Here is a 21,434-nt window from a genome sequence, read left to right on the forward strand (position 1 = left end):
AAAAATATATATATATATATATATATATATATATATATATATATATATATATATATATATATATATATATATATATTAAGTGATATTTTTAATAAGTTTATTTACTAATTTAATAATGTACTTTAATAGTTTAATAGCTTAATTGAATAAATTACTCCGTTAATTTAACAATCCATTCCCTCAATTTTTAAATAAATTGTTCCCTCAGTTTTATAAATCGTTCCATCAATTTTGCTAAATTGTTCCCTCTAAACTGAGGAAATTAATTATAAAGGTTTAACTGCAGTGACAATTAACTTGAATTAAGAGAATGATTTCTTAAATTGAGAGTGGTTTATATATCTATAAACCTTTATGTCCTGCACATGTCCTGTTTTACCTTCCTCCAACACTCCCAATTCTGATAAACAGTAAAATCTGGGGGGCTTCAAACATTTCAGCACTATAAAGCCGGTGTTCTGTCGAATTTTCCTACCCATCGATACATGCTTCCCAAAGGTACTGCGCATGCGCCGACCTACACAATTTAATTATTTCTCGAGTTTTATGTATAATTACTGGGGTTTAGGGGGGTTTATATGCATTAAACGACCTGGACGCACTGTCATTGCACAAAAGTGTAAATGGAAACTAAAAATTACACTTATTATCATAAATAAATACAAAAGCAGTTTGTAATGAGCTATATTTACTATAACTTTGCCATGGTACAATGAATTATGCAATCCAAATCTAATAACGTACATCTACTGGAATATCACTGGGTACATGCCCTAAAATAGTGCTTCTTTTGTATTTTTACAGTTAAATATACATTGGGGCAGCACGGTTCGACAAGGTAGCAGAATTCGACAGAACACCGGTAGTATTTTATACATCATTAATGCAAAAACGTTTAATGGGGTTGTTAACTGGGGAAATATCGCCCCCTGTTTACTGGTGTTAGAGTTTTACTGGACTTCGCACTAATATGCAAATTCGTTTCTATAGAAACTAGCACGTCGAGCAGGAAGAGGAAGTGTAGGTCGTGTTTGAGAAGTTTTTTTTAGTCCAAAACACAAAGTAAGTTCAGTAATCGATACTTATCGATTAGCTGACCGCCAGCACGGACACTACCCGACAAACAACACCATGGGTACAGCAGCCAGTAAATTACCGAAAGATCTGTTGTCCGAGTATCAGGTAAGTTAAACCCGACATTTCTATAGAGCGCTTACACTGCTAACGGCTGTTATTGTATAGATAGATAACTATATAGATCCTTTCTGGGTAAAAACAGTACTGAATGTCTTCTGGGGTTACTCTGTGTGTTACTAGTACATAGTTAACTTACTCACTTAGGAAATATTTAATAAAGGACCATTTTGTATTCACTAACGTCGCTATTCGTACTGTAACTAACTAGAAGTGTTGGCTTCCATGTTTTAGTCAGGTAACTTAACTGTTTGCTTGTTTCCAGGAGCTCACGTTTCTCACGAAGCAAGAAATTCTCCTGTAAGTAAAACAAATAATGTCACCAGGTAACAGGTACCTCACTAACTAGGTGTGTTGTGTCTAGTTTAATAAATAGCTAGATTAACTAAGCTAGCTATATCTGGTAGCTAACGACCCTGGCATTTATTTAAACCAAAAGAGCCCATGTTGACATATGTCACAGACCCTTTAAAAGCTGTATAAAGTGCCCTACAGCATTTTAACTTATGAAGTTCCTAAGTGACACATACTGAACATCCTAAGAGCACCACAGGACTGCGTGTGAATGTGTATACCTTTATTTAACCTTATTTACAGATTGTGTGCGTGCTGGAGATAAACCTAGCTCATTTTAAAAGTTTATTTTAGCTTCAACAGGTCTGTTTCAACCATTTAACAATTGAAATGATTTAATTAAATGATTTACTCTCTATATAGCTAGTTCTGAAACAAATTTTAGAACAAAATGTTAAAAATTGTTGAGTTATAAAATTGCTGTTGTCATTTGTGTTACATCAGGACGTAAGCCTTAAACTGTTTTGTTTTGTGCCAAAAAAAACATTATTGAGCTGCTCACTGAATTTATCATTTTTTAAAAATTTGGTTTCAATATTCAGACATGGGCCTAAACTCTTACGGGTTAATTAGTTAGAAAAGTGAACTTTGATTTATAGCACCACCCAGCAGTGAGTGTAAATAGCTAGGTTTAATAACTACAAGAGTGACATACTGACAGTGGTTTTTATATTTCCTTATGACTGTATCTCTGTGCATCACTGTATAACCATTGTCCAGGGCACATAAGAGATTCACTGAACTCCTGGATCGAGGAGACAGACAGCAGGCTTTCAACTCTCGTGTACCCATGACTAAAGTTCTTACTTTACCTGAGCTCAAGGTAAGTAACACAAATATAATAGACTTTATTAATTATTTTTCCCATAAACAAGGAAAAACTGCTTTTAGCTTCAGTGTAATATATCATGTTGTAAATAGGAGTCACCCTCAGTGTATTCTGAGTATGAATAGTAAAAATAAAGGTTGATTGACTTGTACCTTTTCGAATTATGATCAGTTGGCTTTATTGTCAAAAGGCTTTAGACTATTCAACAGCTCAGGTTTCAACCCTCTCCGCCTGTGGCTACTTGGTCACCAAACCTGCTCCTGTAGAGCTATTTTGGATCCAACAACTTCTGGATTCATCCTAAATCCACCTCTATTGGTTACTGATTCAGTATTCTCATAGTGGCTGAATTTGTTGTAGTAAATTTGTGATGGGGTTAAAACCTTCAAGAAGGTAGAGCTCTAGGAGGAGGACTGAAAACCACACAAAAATGTGCAGAGCAGCAGGCCTGCAGGATCAGGGTTGGCTCCAATGCTCCAGACTATAGATTCCTAATCCTGTACTGTATTTTTCTGCATTTATACATCTACTTTAACTTAATAAGGATTTTATTATTTAGCTTATTAGTAGGGCATGCTCTAAGAGTGGTGAAAACATTAACACAAGGTGGAAATTCTGCTTTTGTCCACTTTTAAATAGAATAGCATGCCTAATGTGTTTGTATTCCTGCGATCTCATAGTCTCTCATGAAAAAATATACAATCTGTAACACTATCCCTTTAATTCTTTTCCTTCACTCCAGTCCAATCCCTTCCGAAAAAGGATCTGCAATGTTTTCTCAACGTCTGATGTAAAGGATGGGAGCTTGTCCTTTGAAGACTTCTTGGATCTCCTAAGTGCCTTCAGCGATTCAGCAACGCTTGAAATCAAATCTCACTATGCGTTTAGAATCTTTGGTAAGGACCCCAAAGTTAATCATTACTTTAAAATTAAAATATTACCTCTTTTGATTGCACTTTATTTTTATTATTAGCCCCCCATATATAATAATCTATGTTCTAATGTTTTAAAATCTGGTTCAGTTTTGGTCTGGGACTTAGTTTAGGATCAGAGTAAGGATTGAATAAAAACTTTTTAGGGGTTAGGGAAAATAAAAAGAGAACATAATATATTTAGTTGTTAAGAATGTAATTTAGGTAAAGGTGTAGCACAGCTAGAATGTTTATCTTCTGCTAAGTATACATTCTTGGAGTGCACATATTGCACAATAATGGCATCCTGACTGGCCATCTTATTATGACTCTAATGCCAGCACTTTCAAAAACACCAGCTATAACAAAGCAGTACTGTTATAATTATACAAGTAAAAGACTAGCAAAATGTTAGTGTCATTACTATAGTTAACTAAACTAAAGCTTAATCTTGGATTTCACATTGAAATAAACTAAAAACAGCAAGTATGTGGGTTTAAAACAGAGCAACACTATTGCTGGGTAGGTAGGTTTGACACACAGAATTGGATCAGCAAATCTGAGGGAACATGATCTGCTGCACCATTTAAGGTTGACTGGATATTTGGAATACAAAGTGGGAAAGAACAAAACAAAGATCAGCTTATTAATATTCAACAGCCTTTTCAGTTTGTGATCCATGGGATTAACATAACCTGTAACAAAGCATAATGAACTGTTCCTTGACTATTGTGAGTAAAGGACATAGTGTGGTGATGCTGTTCTGGCAGTGCACTGGGGTGTCTGATGGAATGGAACTATTTTACCTTGTGGAATATTCATAAACTATTTACCGTTCTTTTTCTTTTAAAATCTACCAGTAAACTGTGATAACGGAACTGATATTATTGCAGTAATAATCTCAATTCATGCTATAACGAAAGATATTGACACTGGCATATTGATCTTCAACACTTGTCTGCCAGCACCAGTATCTCACATTACATGTACTATTGTTTAATTGTATTTACAAAGAAATTTGATCTGAAATGTCAATAAGGTTCAGTGGGTAGAAGTGGAATTATGTACACGCCATTGCTAATAGATTAAGATTTTATTTCCTATTTAAATGTACCAGACTTCGATGATGATGGGACCCTTGATTCTGGAGATCTTGAGAAATTGGTGAACTGCCTGACTGGAGAGACAGAGGACACACGACTCACTTCTGAGGAAATGAAGCAACTTATAAACAATGTGAGAAAACTGCACACACCAAAAAAAATCGAAATAAAGTAAACTTCAAAAATATGAATTGAAATGAACTAATTTTGTGTTTCTGCAGATTCTTGAGGAGTCAGACATCGACAAAGATGGAACAGTAAACCTTTCTGAGTTTCAGCACGTCATTTCCAGATCTCCTGACTTTGTCAGGTAGGAGATGCTATAATTGAACACTATTAAACGTAATATTAATTCTTGTTTGTAGTAATAATGACATTTGTTGACTAATCATCTCATATTTTGCAGTTCATTCAAGATTGTGCTGTGAAGCGTCAGAAGCACTGAAAACATTTTGTGGTCCGATGCATTCACGACAGGACAACAGTACTTTCCTCTTTTCTTAACAGTCCTAATGTAGGTGTTAATTGACATATACTCTTATCAGTATTTCTATGCTTTTCTAATTTATAAAGAAATCTGTACATATTTTCTGCACAACCTTTCTTTACTCTAAACCTGTATTTTTGGAGATATTTTATATTTAATAAACGCATGTTGTTTCCCTACATTTATTATGGCTGTCTTGATGATCGTCCATCACAATTGAAAGGACTCCAGTAGAAAATAGATCCCTTTGTTTGGGGGTCATGAGAAGCGATGCTCTTTTGGAACAGCAGACACAAATGTATTCCACAGCCCACAGACAACATCTTCTACAAACATCCCATTTTTTGAGAAGTACTCCACGGCTTTGGGTTGATCTGAACTGCATTTTGAGCCATGACCCAACTGGCCATAGTGACCTGTTACAGAGAAAAAATGCAAAGTGTTAGAATATAAATCAATGAACCATAACTTTAACATCCCCTCTTTGTTTCTACAGTCATTGTCTATTTAATCAGATCAGCTGACCATATATGATGCTGGTGGCTGGATATTTTTTTTTTATAAATTTATTTCAGATTTTTCCCCATTTTCTCCCAATTTGAATATCCAATTGTCCCACCCCTTTGTGCGTCCCCATCACCGGTGACGCCCGTGACCCTTGGAGGATGTGGACGAGCACACGCCTCCTCCGACACGTGTGAAGTCAATCACCCCTTTTTTCGAGCTGCTGCTGATGAATCATTGCCTGAGCAGCTAGCGCGCTCGGAGGAAAGCACAGCGGCCAGGTTCCAATTCATCCGCTCACAGACGCCTTGTGTCACCCAGCGCCACCTTATGTGTGATGTGGAGAGAGAGCGCCATCTACCCACCCCAGAGGGAGCAGAGCCAATTTTGCTCCCTCTAAGCACCGGCAGCTTGAAGCGCCAATTTTGCTCCCTCTAAGCACCGGCAGCTTGATGGCAAAGCTGCATGAGCGGGGGTTCGAACCTGCGACCTCCCGCTCATAGTGGCAGTGCATTAGGCCGCTGGACCACTCGGAGCCCCCCGTGGCTGGATATTTTTGAATGGTAGAATATTCTCAGTTTAACAGTAATACTGCATTGTTTAAAAACTCCAGCAGTACTGCTGTGTCTGATCAGATTCTACCAGCACAATACACACTAATATACCACCATAATGCCAGTGTCACTGCGGTGCTGAGAATGACCCATCACCAAAATAATACCTGCTCTCAGGGTAAAAGAAGGATAATAATGTATGCAGAAAGACAAAGGACTACTGTCTGTGATTACAGAAATAAAGAGTGCTTCTACAGTATATGGTCAGTTGACCTAATAAAAATGGCAATGAGTGTTGAAACACAAAGGTGGTGTCAATTTTCAGCTGATCAAGGTAGCTAACAATTGTGTATACATTTATCAGTGAACAAAAGGGAAGTGAAGTTTTTACCCCATCCCCAGGTGTACAGATTTCCAGTGCCTAAAAAGAAGTTAAACAATTAAATTATCAGTCACATCCTTCTTTCTCCATACTACTGTTTTTCATTAACCTATTACTACTAATAAAATAACAAGCACTGACGAATCTTACTTGTGGTAGCGGCTGTATGGCGGGATCCACAGCTCACCTTCCTGATTTCACACATTTCCGGAACATCCACAAGGGCAGGGAAGGCTTGAATTGAAATGAATATATCATCTTCTCCTTTATTCATAGTTCGTTTATCTTTACCTAATGGTAAACAAGTGTCAAAAATAGAAGGACATGAACACATGGAGAGATAGTATTTCAAGCATTTATTCAAAATTCTAAGATGGACTCACCAGTGCTTTGTCCTTTTTGACTCTCATCGTTAAGACCTTTTGATGGCAGGCCTATCTGTCCACTCTCGTTCCAGCCCCATATATAGAGGTCTCCACCAGCTGCACACATTAACATATCATATATCAAATGCTCAAGTCAAAACCATTCATTCGTTTTATTTGCTGATGTTGCATAGATGTTACGTAATCCATTATAAGCTTATATAACATCTGAAATGACATAGCTTTTTCTGACCCGTAAAATTCAAGATACTGGACTGAAATGCCATTCAAAAATAAACCTTTTTTTCAAATACCCATTTATTCTAAAGTAATTTAGCTTATAATCATAGGTTATGTTCAGCCGGCCAGCCTAAATCTGATTTTTGGTATATCTAGTTTGGTAGTCCTGACAACAATAAAAAGTTGAGTACAATGTTTCATTCATTTTGTCCATTTATAAAATACTGTCAAAATGTAGAGAGCAATTACATCCAACAAACCTACCAGGCCACTCTCTATTTAAAATGAATATATTAGGCATTGCAGGGGTGGCAATGCCAGGACCCTAACATTATTCATTAAAATATTTTGACTCCTCTGAACTTATGAATATTACTGTCTTCAGAAATCTTAAGGACGGCTGCTTAAATGCTGAATTTGATAATTTGTTATAATCTTACCGCTGATGCATGCCGAGTGCCAGCCCCCTGCACTCACATGGTTCATAGGGACACCCCACAGAGCTTCTACTGCTCGAGGCTCATCCTCTGAAACCACACTGCCTTGACCAAGCTGACCATGACTGCCAAACCAAACACAACAACATGGTTATAAAAAACATAAAGAAGGCACAATGTATGGGGTATCTTATCCTGTAATCAGGGCCACCATTTATCCATCTATGTTAATCTTAATGTGGATTAGCAACAATACCACACATCACAGCACAGTAATCCTTATACATCAGACAGACTGTTTATTAATCTATAATTTGTCAGAAATTCCAAAACACACAAATATCAGTGATAGGACATCATTCATTTGAGGATTGTTTTTGGCTATTACCTGCCAGATCCCCAGGTGTAGACAGTTCCAGATGTTGTCAGAAGAACAGCATGTTCAGTGCCCAGCGCCAAGCTAACGGCACACAGCTCGGTAGAGAGGGGTCTGAAGAACGGAGGTTTGGATTCTATGTATCCTCCTGGCACCAGTGGTAATGTTACAGTATCACCTTTATGAGAAAAGAGACAAAAATAGTCATTTGCAACTGGTTGATGGTCTTATCTAGAACAACATTTGAATCATATTGGATATGTAGGTGAATATAGCTATTTGAGTCTTGCCAAAAGACTCTTATTGGTGCAGTGTTGTTTAAGAAATAAACACCCCAAATTTACCCTTTTATATATTTGTAAACTGGCAGGGCAAATAAATGAAAGAAAAACTAAATAATGCATACTGTAAAAAAATGTAGCAATGGAAATAAACTGAGCCCTGGAAATGTATTTTTAAAAATAATAAAAATAAGTATTTTCTTTGGTAAAATTACAGATGAAGCCATGGAGTGGTGAGAACTGTTTCCTACACCTTTAAAAGACTCATGAGATGAGATAGTATATAAAAATAATGACTTACTATATCAAAATAATGAATTATTATCATAAAATAATGACTTAATATCTCAAAATAATGAATTAGTATCCTAAAATAATGAGATAGCGGTTTACTTAATAATAAGGAATAAAATGTGCTGGATTTTTTTTTTTTTATTTTAGGTGGGGAGAATGAGCTTCAATAATAACTCAACTTCATGATACATTGGGCACTTTGTCCACCACTGATTAAACCTAGAATAAATGTGGTGCTGAGACTAATGAAATGTATCTAGGGGTTATAGCAGTGATTCAGTGTACAGTGTAGCTCCATCACCAGTATTATCAGGGCTATCCCACACCCTGCTCCAGGCCAGAGCTTTTCCAGCAGGCGTCAGTTGGCTCCAGCACTCCACTCTGTCAGCAAATCTGAGGATTAGATACCTCTCAGTGATCAGAGCGTCCTCACACCCTTCACTCTCCACAACCAGCCCTCTGAACTCCTCATCCTGCTGCTCTGAATCACCTCTCAGCCCTGATACACACACGTGTTTACCACCTGCAGTTTATAACACACACAATTAGTGATTTACTATAATAGAACTTGAGGTAATAAGCGGGAAATCACTTAATAAAACTAAACAAAGTTAAACAAAGCATAACTAAAGTAAAATAAATCTCACCATGTATGTGGATGGCAGCTTTTCGGCTCCAAGCTGCAGTAATCCTGATGTTTTGGTCCTCTGGTTCTGTTTTCTTGGTTTTGGGGCTGAAGCTTGTTTTTTCTCCACAGGAGCACAAACTCAGCACTGCAGCTGGACTCAACACTTTAGAGCTGTCTCCACTATATTCACTTTTTACTCTGGGAAATATTTGCCCAAAGCCATTAAAACCAAAACCAAACCACTTCATTGACTTATTATCTTATAAAACACAACATATGTTTATTTTAAAGGCCTTACTTGCTGATGTATAGCAGAAATAACACTGAAATTGACAAGTTAAATTTAGTAAACTGTCGGCGTCAAAGAAACAAGCAGCAAACAGTATTACAGAATAAAAGTCATTCTTAATGATATTTATGTATGATATATATATGATAATTATAATACAATCTCTGAATCGTCTGCATATGTGTATGTATATTTATTATTTTAATAATATAAACATTTAGACTAAATTAAGGAAAATGTTTATTTTCTTAAAAATGTAAAATCAGAGCCGGTTTAGAGAGAGTCTGACCACTTATATCAGTAAACGGCTGCACACCGCTAGAGGGAGCCCGCGAGGGAGTGCCCAATTAATAGGGCTGAATTGAGCTAATGGCTAAAAACTCAAATTACAAATAGTAGGTAACTACCTGTTCAGAAGATTCCTTTAATTTAAAGTAAATTTAGCATTTCTCTAAACAAGCAAAGACAACCTACTTGTATGTTTTAATTGTTCTACAGTAAAGGGGTTTACGCAGTACAGGCGCTAGCATTACTGCTACCATGTGCTGCTTGACTGGTGAGTGAGCTAATGTTGGAGTTACAGCCAGAGCACTGAGTTTAAAAGGCGTGTCTGGAGTGTAAAAGCTTTAAAATGTATGTCTGTGTTCCTGAACAATTTTAAATTGTTCTGCGTTAAGGAAATAAGTACATGCTTTATATATAAAAAAATAATCAAATATCACTTCTTAGGAACCTATTCATTTTCGACTCACTCGGGAGCGCTCTCTGGTGGCCTAACAAACATATTATTAAAACATTATTAAATGGGTATTCTCCTCTGTAGTTCTTTGGTAATACTAGAGAATCAATAATAGAAAGGAGGATGCCCAATTAATAATAAAGTCTCCCGTGTTCGTTAGTCCACCAGAGGGCGCTCCCGAGTGAGTCCAAAATTAAAGTTCAAATGGAGCAACTGAGCAAAATCAGTGTTTATAAATGTAAGATCATTTTATACTGAGAATTCTACTGATTTTCTCAACACAGAACAGTTTTAAATGGTTTAGCACCACATACATATTTTAAAGCTTTTAAACTGTAACTCAGCTCAGCATCAGATCAGAAATCACTCAGCTCACAGTGGCAGTAATGCTAGCGCCTTTACGGCATACAATTCGTTCAATGAAGAAAAAACGGAATACATAGGTAGGGTTTCTTTGCTTTCAGAGCAAAATGCATCATTCTATGTTCTAGAAATTAATGTTCTTGACAAGTTGATAGTTACTATTTTTAAATTGAGCCTTTAACCGTTTAGCTCCATTCGCCCGCATTCATTTCGGATTCACTGGCGGGCGCCCTCTAGCGGTCTTGGTCATTTTCCGATTATAATGGTGGATTTAAAAAGTGGGCAGTCTCTCCATAAACCAGCTGTGGTAAATCTTTCTACACTACTACTGGCTTCACACTTCCGTCTCCACATAGCAACGGAAAGCACATCAGAGAAACAGCAACGGAGGAAACAGAGCGGAGGAGCTATGGTGAAATATCTGTTATACATATTTCAGTCTTCTTTATAACAGAGAGCGAGAGAGAGAGAGTTCTGTTAGGATACAGTCTGAATTGTTGTTTTTAATACTTCGGATATAATAACTGATAGCTGATATCACCCTTAGCATAGCCTTCTCTTCTCTATGTAGCTTAGCTTGGTAGCTAGCTAGTTAACCAGCGATTTCATAGACATTTATAAATGTATGTATAAATTATATGTCTATGAGCTAGCTAACATTACGCTAGTTAACTATGTTACCTTAGTGTGTATGTAATTATTTTAGCTGAGCTAGCTACATTGTTGTCCACATATGATGTTAATCTCGTTTTCCTTGAGTAACAAAAGAAATATTAGTTCAGGAGTAGCTTATACATAGCTAAAATTGGGTTGTATTTAAGGTGATGAGCAAGGTCCTTTATAAAAATAAAAAAACAGGAGTTCTAGCTTAATATACCAGTAATTTCCTAGCAAACAGACAATTAAAAAATAGTAAAAAAAATAAATAAGTAAGTAAGGAAGGAAGTAAGGAAGTGTGTTGTGCTGGTTGTCTCTAAATGACATTGTTTCTTATGTCTTCCAAACCTTTCCTATCATGTCGTACTCCAGGCTGAAGTAGAAGACACACTGAAGAGAATCCAGACCCACAAAGGGGTCATAGGGACAATAGTAGTAAATGCTGAAGGTAAACACGTGTGTATTTTTCATCATGCATATGGCTGGGAACATCACTGATGGACAGCCTGCAGTGGAGCTGGGTATCATAGCTGTCCAATGAAAAACATGTGCAGGTGCATCTCAAAGACTTAAAATATAATTGAAATAAATGTTGTCAGCCTAGGAAAGCACAAAGTGCTGTATAATTTTCTGGAAAAACGTTGCACTAATTTTGGACTTAATATAACACAGTGACCAAAACCAGCAGATGAAATGTCTCTCCAAACCATCACTGATTATGGAAACTTCACACTAAGACCTCAAGCAGCTTGGACTGTGTGTCTCTCCACTCTTCCTCCAGACTCTAATGCTTTGATTTCCAAATGAAATGTAAAATTTACTGATGATCAGTGATGGTTTGGAGAGACATGTCATCTGCTGGTGTTGATCCACTGTGTTCTTACAAGTCCAAAGTCAGTTCAGTGATACATTTTGAATTGAATTACTAAAATAAAGTAACTTTTTATTGATATTCTCATTATTTGATAAGGACCTGTATCTCCTTTACAGAAGCTAGTTAAGACGTTCAAAAAGTTAAGAGTTTAATTCATGTAATTTTTTTAAAATTTGTATTGGTCCATTCCTCAGGATATGTTTGAAACAGTATAAAGCCTTATCTGGATGGGATTAGTTTCTCAGGAGGACCAGTGAGTTTCATTTGTCTTTCTCGGTCACATGACATTGCGTTCAGTAGCCCCTTCATGTCCACTCGCTGTTGTGTTTACCTGCCTCTCCGTGGAAACACATCTAAAGTGTAATTACGGTGTGTGGCAGTGGACAAATAGCTATTTTATTAAACACAAAGTGACGTGAGGTGTGAGTGTAGATGGGACTAAAATTACCGGAGGACCACAGAGTTCAGTGAAAAACAGTAGGTAATTCAGCCTGTAATTTTCTCAGAGGACGTCTGAGAAAAACACATACATGGTTATTCTGGACGAGAATAAAATCACAAGGAACAACACGTAAAAGAGAAAATTACCCCTACTGAGAAACCTACTGAGAAACTAATCCTGTCTGGATATTGCTTAAGTAACAGATTGTGCATTCAGATTATGTAGTAAACTAAAACTAGACTAAAATGGAAGTACTTGTATTTCATTGGACAGCAGCAGTATATTCTAAAAGTAAAGGGTATCTCCTGTCACCTATTATATTTCAAACTATCCACACAGTTTTGTTAAAGTATTCAGCTTTTTAAAAGCTATATGTTGTATGTTGTGCACACACATCTTGCATAATCTTAAGCCTAAAGCAATCGATATGGAGCTCTGTCTAATACAGTTGTGATCAAGTGATCGGTTGTTTAATGACTGGCCATCTGAATAAACAGTTGGAATCAGCTGTGCTGCTAATTGTTTAAAATAAAAACTTGCAGCCACATTTGCCCTTTGCAGATAAGATTGTATACACTTTGAGGGTGATCCAGAACTAATCATCCATTTTAATTGCAATCAAATACTCAGAGCAATGTTTCCACTTACCACTGCATTAATTTACAAATGTAGTTTTTACAAAATTTTATTTGCAAGATATTACATGCCTATGTAATATATTAGGGGTGCCTAATATGAAAAAAATCTGATGTGCAACAATAGTTTGCTGTGAGATTCACCATGTCCTGTACCTCACTCTGTCTTCAGCCTACTAGCCTACATAAGCACAGTCTGTAACCTGTATAGCTCCCTCTGTTGCTGCACATGAGTAATACATTGTAATTGTCTTATTTAAGGGTTGTTGCAGATCTTTCCATTTGTTTGTCTTGAAAACTTTATTAAAAACTTAAAAATGTTGATAAAGAAAAAATATGATTTATCATACAGCCCTAATGGCAAAAACAAGCTGAATGGTATTGCTGATTAAATCCTTTTGCATTAAAAACTATCATCATGTGGCTTTAAAAGTGATATTTTCTTCGGATCTTCAAGGTATTCCCATTAGAACAACCCTGGACAATTCCACCACAGTACAGTACGCTGGACTGCTTCATCAGCTTACTATGAAAGCCAGGAGCACAGTCAGGGACATAGACCCTCAGAATGACTTGACATTCCTACGCATCAGATCCAAGAAGCATGAGATCATGGTTGCACCTGGTATGTGAATCAGTTTGCATGTCGTATGTGATAAACATTGTTTTTATTTTGATTTTGACACAGAGAAGAATGAAATGAACTCTAATAGCAGTTTTCTTTATCTATTTTTATTCACAGATAAAGAATACCTACTGATCGTCATTCAGAACCCGAGTGAATAGTATTCTGGGACTGTACCAGCTTTGCACATTCCATACATACCTTACATTTGTCATCTGTCTTTTGAGTTGCCTTTTTTCCATGTCTTTTGCCTCTTGAATTGAACTGTCACGTTCCTGTCAGTCACACACTTGTATTTGCCTTATGTTTTCCTATAGAAAATGCATTTTAATTTAATAAATCTCATGAGAATTAACACTTGTTGTATCTGTCGTTGAAGATAACTGAATTATAAGATCTTCGAGGGCTTATAGTGTTTATTGCAGCATGCTTTCTTGACTTTGTTAAATGGAGTGATCAGGGTTGGTGTAGACCACTTAACCCCCCACTAGAGGGAGCTATTGCTCCATAAATGCGAATAATCAAGGCCCAGGATGTAAACATAACTTTCCCATACAGGAATTCCACACGGTCAGAATTCCTGTAGAAGGATGGATTATAAAATGAAATGGTTAGTATATATAATTTGGTAATTGGCTTGTATGTTGATATTAGCAGGTCTGTGGCAGTGGAGTGTCTTCATTAGAATCAAAATCTTTATACACCAAATAACCAGGTGTACAAGTAATTTCCCTTGGTGCAGATGCCAAACCCAAACTTTAATTAAAATAAATTCAATTAAATTATAGAGAAATATACACTTTCTATGAACAGAAAATAAAAACATCAAATATAAAATATACAGTAAAAAAACAAAATGTAAATAAAGGTATATGCAATAGGAGTAAATTAATGAATTCATTAAATCAACTACTGAAGATGCAGTTCCAGTCAAAAGTTTGGACACATCTTAAATTATTATTTTTTTTTAATTAGTATGAAATTTTCTGTATTGTAGGGTAATTCTAATTCACTCGAACTATGAATAAAAATATGAAATTATTTAGTAAACAAAAATGTGTAAAACAAATCTGAATATGTTATATATTTTAGATTCTTCAAAATAGCACCTCAAGCTTAAATTACAGCTTTGCACATCTCTGCATTTCAGCTTTATAATGTAGAGTCACGTGAAATGGCTTTCAGTTAAGAGCTGTGCTGAACAAGAGTTGATTGCTTAAATTTCTTGGCCTCTTAATGTGTTTGAGAGCATCAGTTGTACAGTTGTGAAGAAGTAGAGTTTGTATACAGTTAATAGCCCTATTTACGTGTTCCATATTATGTCTACTACTTAATTAAGTAAAGAAAAAAATACTCTAAGAAATGAAGGTCAGTCAATAACAAAAAAAAATCCAAGAACTTAGAAAACATCCTCAAGTTCTATAAAAAGACTATAAAATGTTATGATCAAACTGGATCTCATCAGACCAGAAAATGGATGACCTAGAGTAATTTCTGTTGCAAAGGATTAATTACCAGCTAAGTTACCAGCCTCAGAAACTGCAAGTTAACAACAACCCAGATAAAATCCCAATTAAATGTTTCACAGAGTATTAATGTTACCAGTCAAATCAGTTGACTGTTCAGTTCAGTGTTTTTTTGCCTGTATGAATGAGCTTAGTTTTGTCATCGTCAGTCAGCACCAGTTGGTGAAAGAGCTGATGTGCATAAACCTATATCGATGTGTGCATGTGTGCTGCATTAGTGACAGATATGTTCACATTACAGACGGATACAGTTCACTTACATTTGGTTCATGAACGTGAACCATCAAGATGGCCAAATCTGATCTGAACGAATAATCTAAATTGTTTAATGAGGCTTGTAATGTGAACATAGCCAATGAACACCACCTGATACTGTATTTCAAAAACACCACGTTTCTGTAGCCTCCCCACCCTGTTTGGTATGCATAATTAAGCCAAAGTCTGTGGACGTTTTTATTATTATTATTATTATTATTATTATTATTATTATTATTAATAATAATAATAATAATAATAATAATAGTAATAATAATAATAACTACTCTATACTACATTAATGCACCTCATTCATCTGTATATCCAGCTCTACAAAATGATTTAATTCACACCTAATTTGTACGTATAATTTCTTCTTTATTAATGAGCAGGAGCTCTGTAGCAGTGCTGGATCCACTGCTTCTTTTATCTCTGTCATTTGCTTTATTAATGAGGTGGTCCCTAGTGGGGCTGGGTCCACCAGTTTGTGATCTCAATCTGTTGACATTAGTACATTAAAGCCTCCTCTCTTATGTATTAAGGCTCCGTGTGTGAGGGTGTAAGGGAGACCCCCTCTTTTGTTTTGCCCCCTGAAAGACTCCACACAGACAGATTTCACAGACGGATGGTAGATTAATAAATTAAATGCCTGCTATAATTTGATCGGTGAGGGGTACATTCAATATCAGAGTTCATATCCAGCAGCTGTGGTGTGTGGCAGTACAGAGCACTCTGGTGACACAGCCTTGGCCAGGGCAAACGACATCTGAAACCTGGCCTTGCTCAGGCCTCAGACTCGTACGACTGATTTGCTTTTCCTCGGAGTTCCACCAGCCTAGGTTCAGCAATGGAGCTTCATAAAGCTGTTATTCTACTCACTACACCAGCAGATTTCAACAGAGAATAAAGATACTTTGAAAACAAACAACAAAAATATATTATAACTGTAGATAAATGTTTTAATGTAATTTCAGTACTCAAAGGTTTTAAACAGTTGTTTGAATTAAAGCACCATTATGTGAGAATATATATTGCTCATGGGATCCCCCTACAAGCAGGAATTGAAAAAAAAATGGACACACTTAACACATGCATTTCTGGACAAGCTGAGGCAGAGAATCTGAATCATCACTGAATGAAGCAAAAGTAAGAGAAGCATGCTGAATAATCCTGTACAATAATGTTTCAGGTTTTTACCCAACCATGACTCATGTTATGTAGGTGGACCCAACAGGAGCACCACAGAGCAGCTATTATTTGGGTGGTGGGTCGGTCATTCTCAGCTTTGCAGTGACACTGATGTGGACTATTCTATTCCGATTGAGGTATTAGTCCAATTAACACGTATTATTAAGCTGCATGTTAGCGTAGCCACTGACATGGTGGTGGTGTATGAGGTGTCAGTGTGTGTTGTGCTGGTATGAGTGGATCGGACACAGCAGTACTGCTTGAGTTTTTAAACACCTCAGTTTCACTGCTGGACTGAGAATAGTCCACCAATAAAGGGCCAATGCAAACTGTTCAAAAACAGATTACAGAGCTTCTGTCTCTTATTTTACATTGACAAGGTGAGACAGCTAAGTACGTGTGTCTAACACAGTAAAAACAGTGAGTGAAAAACAAGTGTTTAAAAACTCAAGCAGTACTGCTGTGTCTGATTCACTCATACCAGCACAACACACACTGACACCCCATGCACCACCACCATGTCAGTGGCTACGTTTACATGCAGCCTAATAATTCGTAAAATAATCGGACTAATAGCTCAATCTGAATAGAGCACGTTCATGTAAACATGTAATTGGAATACTTTAATCCGACTGAGGTGTTTACATGGATGTGCTCTATTCATTCCAAAATCAATTTCTATCCGATCGAACAAGGTGGATAATCCTTTAAATAATCTGTTAAATACTATAATAATAGCCTTGTAAATACCTGTACCTGATTAGATCCCCAATCAGAATGTTTAAGTACATATTGCGCAACATGTGCAGCAAGGCGGAAATTTACAAAGCTAAACATTACTCCTTACTTTCATCCACTGGTTTCTAGTCATGTATGGTGGGACTGGGATCCAGCTCACTCGCCTAAGAATATTCGAAGACATGGAGGACGTAAGCTCTTCGTCTCGCCCCTTCTTTAACAAGAAAATTTGAATGAGGTTTTCCATAATTCCGCCATAATTTAAACGCTGTTAACCCTTATGCGATCTTAACATTCTGTTTACTCCGCTTGTCCTATAGGTCAAAAATGGCCCGCCCTACCAAAGCCCCAAAACAAAGCAGCCTAATTAAATTCTCCCGGATGAGTTTTTCAATGGCTTGTGTGATGAACAGGAGAAAGATAGATGGGATGAAATGTGCTGGACATCATGAGTCATCCTTATGATGTTTGATGCTGTATGTATTAGAAAGAGTTTTTGTGTGGCCTTTATACTTTTTTCTGGTGTTTGAATGCTTTTATAAGGTACATAGGTCAAAAATGACCCATAAGACAATCTTTGTACCCTAGTGGCCCACATGAAAACATAAACAAAAACAAAGAATCACTCATTTTATGAAAAGTCATAAAATTTCAAGTTGGAAAAAAGATAGTTTAAGGTATTTTTTTTTACAGCTAAACTTGGTAGTGGGTCACTTTTGACCCGCAAGGCAACACAAGGGTTAAAGAAACAAACATACCAGCTACAAACTCTGCAAACATAGCTAGTTAGCCAGTTGCCGTTGCTCCTCTCATGCTGGCTGGCATCACGTGGTGCTCGTTGCTTAATTAAAGGTTCATTAGGGTTACTGTGAAGCCTGGCAGCTGTAGGTTTTGTTGATTAAATGCAGTTTTGGTGTCATTTCTGATTAAGTTAATGCTGGTGTAATGCTCTGTAGTACTGAACACACACTCTTACTCAGCCTCTCACTCTGCTGATATCACAGCGCGGATCGTGATAACACTCCACTGAGAGTGTTAACACAGTGAATTAAAGTGGGACACACGCTTTACTGAGATGCGTGCCTGTTCGCCTGAGGGAGGTGTGTTGTCTCTTAAATGAGCGGAAGAGGGTGGCTTCATCTTTTCTGCTCTAATTGAGTCATCTTTCATCTTTTCATTCCACCCCTCCCTTTCTCTCCCTCTCTTTCATATCCCCTCATTACATCAATAGCACATTCTTCAGTGAATTATATGCCATACATATATACAAACCCTCTTTCTGAATTATTTATTTGTTCATTCGTTCATTCATTTATTCATTCATTTGTTCATTTATTGATAAAGGCTTCCCTGAGGCCTTTTTATTTTGAGCCTAGTTTTATTTGCTACTGCGCAAAAAACGTCAGGAACTAGCTAACTACTTAAATATCAGTTAGCAATACTATATATATATATAATTGTGTATCAGTAACTTTACTGAAAACAACTCTTTTTAACTGCTGTATTTACAGCTCTGGAAAATATTAAGAGCCAGTTTAAATCAGTTTCTCTGATTTTGCTATTTAAAAATGTATGTTTGAGTAAAATGAACATTGTTGTTTTATTCTATAAACTACGGACAACATTTCTCCCAAATTCCAAATAAAAATTTTGTCATTTAGAGCAATTATTTGCAGAAAATAAGAAATGGCTGAAATAACAAAAAAGATGCTTTCATATTTCAAATAATGCAAAGAAAACAAGTTCATATTCATAAAGTTATAAGAGTTCAGAAATCAATATTTGGTGGAATAACTCTGTTTTTTAATTACAGTTTTCATGCATCTTGGCATGTTCTCCTCCACTAGTCTTACACACTGCTTTTGGATAATTTTATGCCACTCCTGGGGCTAAAATTCAAGCAGTTCAGCTTGGTTTGATGGCTTGTGATGGTTTTCAATTGGGTAAAATCAAAGAAACTCATCATTTTTAAATGGTCTCTTATTTTTTCCAGAGCTGTATGTTGTCAGAACCATCCTAAGGATATTCATATGTGACCACCATGGAATTTATGGATACAACTTTCTGGGTCCCATGCACTAGGGCAAGAGATACAGGCCCTAGTATGTGTAGCTGTGTAGTCCAGCTGTGTAGTCCAGCTTTTATCTACAATAAAAGAAAATGATTAAAAGTTTAAAAGATTGCAATTTGCTGATTAAATGCATCTGTTAACACATTAACATTAGAAATGTCTTGCTTTTTGGACCCAGAAGTCTTGCCTGTGGGTTCCATGTTGACCCCACATATGGATATCAGTAATCCTCTCAGGATCAGTGGTCAGTGATAGGACCATGTGGGGTTAAACATGGGCCCAATCTGCATTGAAGACTGCACACACAGCCAATATGGAACCATTTGAGATTAAGGCAGGCTGTAACAATTGGGTGGGCCCATTTGGGAAGGCCAACTGGATCCCAGTGACAGCAACCACAAACCAACTGAGAGACCATGCCCAACTGGAACCCCCTCAGCCCATGATTCACCCATGGGAGCCCCACATGAGCAGGTTGGCAGGATGTGTTGGATTCCAGGCCTCCAAAACCTGAATCGTACACTTCTAGTTTAGCCACTGTAGCCTCCTCTGTCTTACTGCTCTATGGTCGTGCTGTTGTGCTGCGCTGAACCCTGAACGAATGCCATCTGCTCTTTGCACACCTCTCTGCCAGTGTGTGTGTGTGTTTGTTGTGTGTGTGCTGTTGGCAGGTGGCAGTGGGGCTCTCAGGTTCGCTGGTCCTCTGGTTCTGGCGCCACAACCTTAGAAAGGCACTGTCACTGCAAAGCAATTAAGCAAATAATTAACAACCAGGTCGATTAGTGGAATTAAGGGCGCAAGTGGTTTTGGCAAACATGCTACCTGAGTGCAGAGAGAGTGAGAGAGTGTGTGGGTGTGTGTGAGAGAGAGCGGTGTTATAAAAATGTATTACATTGCGCAAGGTTTGTCCCTCTTAAGTGTATAAATAACTTTAAAGGTGACAGTGAAAGCAGCAAATCACCTGTAATGTGCCTCAGTGACTGAGGAGCTCTGTCTCTCTCTTTCTCTTCCTCTCTCTCCCTCTCTCTTTAATGCTTATCTTAAGGTGAGAGATGAGGAGTGTTACTCAAACAGTTGTGACAGAGAGCAATCTGCCAGGCAGCTTACAGATGAGACTGCTACACTTCATTTGTCACTCAGCCATTTATTCCTATACTGCCTCTTTCTCAGGTTTAAAATCCCACTTTTCACTTTCATAGAATGTATACAACTTTATGAACTGTCCTGTGAAATAGTGTTTACACGCTCTCAGAGGTTCAAGGTACTACACAGTTTACTGAATGTTTAACGAAATAACATCTTCCTTTAAGTGGCTCATCACATCTGACATTGGACAGTGGTGGCTCAGTGGTTAGAGCACTGGGCTAGAGCTTAGATTGGGCCCAAAAAATCCAGACCAACCCGATCCGCCCCATAAACTGTCTCTGTGAGACAGAGCCCAGTTTAAACTTGACATTTTTAGTAAGTAGAGCTTACTACCATTTTTGGGCTGTTTGAATCAGCGAAATCCGTTCTGAAAGATGTTAACTAACATTGCAACACTAAAGAAGCATAGACGTTTATTAGGAAATGATATCCCTGTCTACTCTAATGTAATGAACAATGTTTTAAAATATAAAATACTTTCAGAACAAACTAATTATTTTTATTTTAAGCATATAGTAGTAAACACGTAATGCAGAAAAGCGGAGAAGCTCAACTGTGCGCTGTACTTAAAAAAAAAACACAATTTAAATTGTTACTTTACTGTATTGTGATTATCATGTAATAGCTTTATATAAAATAAAAATAGCATTAAAAGACAGACGCCTACAATAGACTATTTTCTTGGGCCCGACCTGGCCCAAGGAATTTGGTGGGAAACCTTGCCCTGACCTGGCCCGAGTTCGGGCCTGGGATCGGGTTCGGGCAGAGAATCTTAGATCTATGGGCCATCAACAACAAGGTTGTGGGTTTATTACAGAGGTTTGTCAGGCTGCCTTTTTTGGGCAGTTGATCAAGGCCCTTAACCCTCACTGCTCTCCAGACATTGCAGTGTCTGCCCACTGCTTTGAGCATGTGTTCTCACAAAATCACTGTGTGTGTTCTGAGTG

The 21,434-nt window shown here is 37.2% G+C and overlaps 3 protein-coding genes across 3 annotated transcripts; 2 read left to right on the forward strand and 1 right to left on the reverse strand.

The window, feature by feature from the left end:
* Positions 1 to 979: 979 nt before the first annotated feature.
* cib1 (calcium and integrin binding 1 (calmyrin)) lies at positions 980 to 5,057 on the forward strand. Its single transcript, XM_007228164.4, has 7 exons — positions 980 to 1,182; positions 1,460 to 1,494; positions 2,269 to 2,371; positions 3,120 to 3,273; positions 4,406 to 4,524; positions 4,613 to 4,701; positions 4,798 to 5,057. Exons 1-7 carry the CDS (start codon positions 1,132 to 1,134, stop codon positions 4,817 to 4,819), a joined length of 573 nt encoding a protein of 190 aa, XP_007228226.1. The 5' UTR covers positions 980 to 1,131; the 3' UTR covers positions 4,820 to 5,057.
* LOC103040546 (RCC1 domain-containing protein 1) lies at positions 5,011 to 9,313 on the reverse strand. The gene is made up of 8 exons (XM_022672169.2): positions 8,959 to 9,313; positions 8,613 to 8,834; positions 7,749 to 7,914; positions 7,364 to 7,485; positions 6,702 to 6,800; positions 6,469 to 6,609; positions 6,328 to 6,357; positions 5,011 to 5,294 (listed from the first exon to the last, which is right to left on the reverse strand). Exons 1-8 carry the CDS (start codon positions 9,185 to 9,187, stop codon positions 5,137 to 5,139), a joined length of 1,167 nt encoding a protein of 388 aa, XP_022527890.2. The 5' UTR covers positions 9,188 to 9,313; the 3' UTR covers positions 5,011 to 5,136.
* Positions 9,314 to 10,577: 1,264 nt separating this feature from the next.
* Positions 10,578 to 13,918, forward strand: LOC103025073 (dynein light chain roadblock-type 2). Its single transcript, XM_007228165.3, has 4 exons — positions 10,578 to 10,742; positions 11,360 to 11,435; positions 13,396 to 13,563; positions 13,681 to 13,918. The coding sequence occupies exons 1-4, from the start codon at positions 10,593 to 10,595 to the stop codon at positions 13,722 to 13,724; spliced, it is 438 nt and encodes a 145-aa protein (XP_007228227.1). The 5' UTR covers positions 10,578 to 10,592; the 3' UTR covers positions 13,725 to 13,918.
* Positions 13,919 to 21,434: the final 7,516 nt, after the last annotated feature.

The sequence above is a fragment of the Astyanax mexicanus genome, chromosome 2, assembly GCF_023375975.1.
Source record: "Astyanax mexicanus isolate ESR-SI-001 chromosome 2, AstMex3_surface, whole genome shotgun sequence".
Lineage (NCBI taxonomy): Eukaryota > Metazoa > Chordata > Actinopteri > Characiformes > Acestrorhamphidae > Astyanax > Astyanax mexicanus.